General features: G+C 52.4%; 2 protein-coding genes across 2 annotated transcripts in view; one reads left to right on the top strand and one right to left on the bottom strand.

The window, feature by feature from the left end:
- LOC126574398 (actin-histidine N-methyltransferase) overlaps positions 1-5,000 on the bottom strand; it is a 13,815-nt gene that overhangs the window by 3,550 nt on the left and 5,265 nt on the right. The gene's annotated exons all lie outside the window — the stretch shown is intronic.
- Positions 1-5,000, top strand: part of LOC126574388 (uncharacterized) — a 22,160-nt gene that overhangs the window by 13,695 nt on the left and 3,465 nt on the right. The window contains exon 2 of the mRNA XM_050234577.1: positions 3,374-5,000. This exon is cut by the window's right edge and continues 1,602 nt beyond it. Coding sequence (XP_050090534.1) covers positions 3,374-5,000 — 1,627 coding nt within the window. The remainder of the gene's footprint in view (positions 1-3,373) is intronic.

Raw genomic sequence — 5,000 nt, 5'->3', positions numbered from 1 at the left:
CATAGGCCGTAGCCTCGTACTGGGCGCCTCCATCGCCCGGGTGCCGTAAATGAAACAATAGCTTTCGATAGGAGAATTTTCAATTTCACCCAAAAGTAGCGAAAGAATTTGCTTTATTGTATCCAGTGGGGCCTTCCCCGGGTACCGGCTGGTTGCGCTGACCGACCCGAGAACGGTCGAGGAAGCCGCCTCCCCAAAAACCCAAAAGGGACCCAGAGACCGGAGGTAACAACAAAACGGGCGCACGGGACGGGGAAGGGATAAATAATTCTAAGCGTAAATATTTCGTTGAATTTTCACGTTTGGCTTCGAATGCTTTCCATAGTTTATCATACGGGATCCGTTCTTTTGTTGTTTTTTTTTTGTTTCTGTTATTCCTGGCAAGACGTAGACGGAGGAGCGTCCCGTTGGAGCCGTCCGTCTGGCTGGATGGTGGTTCGGACGAACCACGCGCTCTGGGACTGGGAAATTGATGGAAAATTCTAACCCATTTGGCACAGAAGGACAGAAAGAGTACAATCGGGAGTCTGCGAACAGAGGATGAAAATAGAGGCAAAAAAAAAAACCGAGGTTCATTCGAACCCATGCACCGGACAGGAGGAGGAGCGGCATGGCATCGTTTAAAGACACTTCACCATCCGGTAGACCCGTTGATAGGCGGCGAATGGAAGGATTGCTCATCATAATCTGCCTTCTCCAGAGGAAAGCTTCGTTCCCGAAAGCCAAAAAGGCAGCCCTTTTTTCACTTCCAAATTCTCGCCCAACCCCCGGAACCGTCCATTCCAAGAGCAACGGTTCGGTTTACGGTGGTGGTATCGTGGCGGTCCAGTGAGCAGCGCACGGTCCTTCGGGGCGATTAAATCAAGAAGCATGTTTTTGTAGTAAAGACCCTTGGGTCCGGAGTGCCACGAAGTAACAGGACACAAACGGCAGGAGGAATTTGGAGAAGAAGGCCAGGGCGGCCAACGGTAAAAGCAAAGGATTACCAGTGTGTGCCTGGTGATGTTCGTTGAAGACAAGAGCCAATGTTCCTTTCCATCGAGGTGTTCGTTTGGACTTTCTACCGTAGTGGCCAGAGTGGCCAGAGTGGCCGAGTAGCCATCCGTTTGTGCCTAAGATACGCTTAGCAATAGCCAGAGCCCGAGTGGGAATCAATACGTCGAGGATGGCAAGGCAAAACGCATGGATGCATTTTATGAGGGTTTTCCGATCCATATGAGCCCCATGCCTGGCCGTGGGGGGGGGGGGGGGGGGCGGTAGCATATTATAATAAACTCCTCGATCGAGTCAAGATTTTTACGATCCAAATGAAAACGAGCAGCTGTTGCCAACGAGCCTAGTCCTGCCGACTGGCCAGTTATGGGCCGGAGTTCGGGGCGGGCTCCTTGGTATCCCCTTCGCTTACTACATGTGTTTTGTGTGTTGCGTTCGCATCGCAGTCGGCGATTCGGAGCTGTCCGGGGGCCCAGTTCACGCATTTCAAATGATCGCTTTCCACGAATTGAATTTTCAGCAAAAACCATTCGAAAGATAAGATACCTGAGGCAACCAGACGGCAGGCAAATACGCCATATGATATGTTAGTAACGGGGCTTCAATCTGAAACACAAATAGCCTCCGATTCGCGTCAGGAGCCCCCGGGGGGCAGCGGCGGCAGCGGCACGTTTATCGAACGAAAACACACAGCCATTCCTGGGGTGGGGGCCCGGTTTCCTCGGTTGCTCGGGGCTTGGAATAATCATAATTTATTAAGGTACAAGCTGGGCGACTCTGGCAGCAAAAGCACGGCAGCCTGGCAGTGTGTGCCGGCATTTTGAACGCTCTGCCCCCAACGGATATGCACACCAGATACCGATTTGCTTCCCGAGGCGCCGAGGGTTTGGCTGATTGACAGGCTTTCTGCAAATTCTACTCAAACCACCACCACCACCACCACCAGGCTCGAGTGGAGCACAGGCAGGCCCTGGCATTGAAAATTCTGGGTGAGGTTGGACGGTTATGGTGTCTTAATTGCTTTTTCATGTTTTTTTGCCTCGTTTATCCAGTTCGATAGCGGCCTTGCTTCTGTATTGCCTTGCTGCAAACATTTCACAAAACGAGTGAAATGAGCAGTAAGTGGCAGGAGTGGTTTGGATTGGAAGTAATTTGCGGAATCGAATCCTATACCAGTAAGCACGGCGAATTAGAGGAATATGGCGGCCATCATCGGCCCTTGATAGCACGATTCCTACCACAGTTTGGCATTACGAGTGGTCCTTGAATTGCCCACTAGAGGATCGGGATCGAAGCAAACTGATTTTCAGAGTGCGAAGCGAATGAAAAGCTACGCAACTTGATGCTCAGATCTAGTACTATATTGAATGTCAATTTTAAACGTTGTTGGATCATTAGCAGGAGTAAAATAGATGATTTTTTGTTAACAAGTAAAAAATAATCTAAAAAAACTAAACTGAAGATTGTCGGCTCTTTTCAACGTTGTCTTAACCGGTATGGTATTCAAATTGAATGAAGTATTCTCAGAAGGATATTTAGGTAGGTGAAAATGGACAGTGCAGAAGCCAGGCCAATGGGTGGGTTCGATGGTTTGGGCTTGTCATGAGAACTTCTTCTAAGAACTTCCGTACTGGCAGAGAGGGCGTCGACGAAACAACGGTCGCGACATTGGTGTCGAACGAATTGGAACTGCGGGAGAAGGTGCTCGCAATGGTGCAATGTTGTTTCATCGGCGAACCTTTGTACCTTGCAGCCAGGAGTTGCAAAGTTTCCGAGAAAACTAGATCCGGGGATATGTCAAGCAATGCAAGAAGATACACACGATAGTACCATTTTAACCTTTGACATAACGGAATGGCTTGGGGTTCGCGGAACGTCAGCACGACATGTTTCCGTTATAATTGGAGATTATGAACATCGTGTTGTCAGTAACTAGAAGCGAGTCATTTCCGTTCCTGAATCATGCACAACAATCAAGTAGCAACCATCGTTGAAGTAAGTCCAAGGCAAATAGATAGCAGGATGGATTTCCTCGTTTAATGGTAAAAGTGCATTCCCATGAGTCCGCCGGATGCCATGCTACACGCTGGTCTAACAGCTGTAAAGGCTTACTGGCCCAATTAGAGCAATCGAAACGGGAATCGATGCCATAAATGGGAACCACAGTCCTGGAACCACCTGATGTGTATGTTTGATTTTGAATTTGATTAAAGTACGATAACGATCGAACTGGCAGTCTAATTAGCAGATTGTTTGGAAATGGGAATCGATTGCTTTTAGACATGTCCTGCCAATAATGCGTCTCATCGGGTAAATTGACTTTTATCTACCAGATCGGCCTCTGCTTGTCTAATTTCAATTTTCTGTCCGTACCCCTTAGGCACTATCGTTGACGACGCTGCTGGCAGACGATCCGACCGCTGCCGCTCTGCAGCCACTGGCCAATCGAAACGATCCAACATCGGCCGCCCTGAGCTCGTCGGAGTCCGTGCCTACCCTGGAAGGCAACAGCGATGGTCGTCGGAGGCGACGGTTGGGCCGGAAGCGTAAGCGTCGTCCATTGCCGGATGACTACTGGGCGGCAGAGATCGGCAAGCCGAACGAGGACTTTGAACCGATGCCCGATGGCCCAGCTGCCGTTGTTGCTGGTGGTGGTGGAGGTGGCAGGATATCCGAACGAAAGCGTCTCGCCTACGCTGGTGCAGCTTCCCGTTGGGAGGGCATCGGTGCAGGGAAACCAGCAGCAACGAGGACAGCGCACTGGATGGACAACCCGTACACGGACGTCGCCGTCGACACGACGTACCAACATGGAAGGCGACCACCGTCCTCGGCGGGAGGCGGCCATTTTGCACCTATAGAGTCAAATAGGCCACGCAAAATTCCGCCCACCATCCGCCCATCGGAACAGCAACCGTCCGGTCAACCGAACCCGAAAGCCTACCGGAAACCATACTCGCAGGCACGCCGTAATGAGGACGATAGCTCGAACGAGACAGTTGGACCAAGGTTACCGTCAGCATCGGCCACGGCATCCGATTTGAAGGCACTGCTAAAGCAATCGGACGGTCTGAGCCTCAGCGAGATACTGCAGCAGCGTAACATCTCGCTGCAGGATCTCATCAAGGGGAAACAGATGGCACTGGCCGCCCTAACGCAGAGCCCACTCGAACTCACAACGGTGCGTCCCTCGGGGGACACTGAGGCGACAACAGTGACCTCCCCAACGCTCTCCAGCGTACGCTTTCAGGTGAAAAGTGAAACGTTAAGCACCACAATCACCTCCACCCTGCGGCCAACAACCATGACGACGATGAACGATGACATTGCCTCCTCGGAACCGGCATCATCCACGACGACGACGGCGCCAGTGCATTCCGAGGAAGAGAACTCGGTGGATGACATTTTCACGACGGCGAGTGGTACGACCGGGGGCGACGCAGCATCTGTTGCCAACGATGGTGACGATGGTACCGGAAGCATCTTTCCGACGGTGGAAATTAAACAGCTGGCCCTCAACCCGGTGCTGCCGTTCGTGAAGGAGGAGCGGATGCGACCGATCAAAGGTGTCGCTTCGCGGATACGGCCCGACCTGAGCAACACTCACATCCGGACCGAACCGGCACGGCTCGGAAGCAAACGGTTCACTGCTGCGACGACGACGACGACGACGGTCGATGATGCACCAGCGACCGTGTCGGTCACAGCTGCTACAGCCGCACCGGTGACATCGCCTGGCCGTGAACGTTGGACACCGTCGGCCAGCATCGTCGAGCGTCATCGCGAGCAGCTACAACAAAGGGCGGCCACCCAACAGCAGCAGCACCCGGTGCCGATAGCAAAGGAGTTGATTGCACCGCAGAGGAACTCGGCAGAGTCGAGCTCGGTGTTACCGGAGGCGGAAGCGATGGTGGAACTCGCACCCGAGCGTCACCTGTTACGTCGTGTGCCGAAGCTAAAACCACGGATTGCCATCAAACCGCGGCTAGTGAATGCTGTTGCTGCAA

The sequence above is a fragment of the Anopheles aquasalis genome, chromosome 2 (genome assembly GCF_943734665.1).
Source record: "Anopheles aquasalis chromosome 2, idAnoAquaMG_Q_19, whole genome shotgun sequence".
Lineage (NCBI taxonomy): Eukaryota > Metazoa > Arthropoda > Insecta > Diptera > Culicidae > Anopheles > Anopheles aquasalis.
The sequence above is the reverse complement of the archived record's forward strand: the minus strand, read 5'-3'. Positions and strand labels throughout refer to the sequence as shown.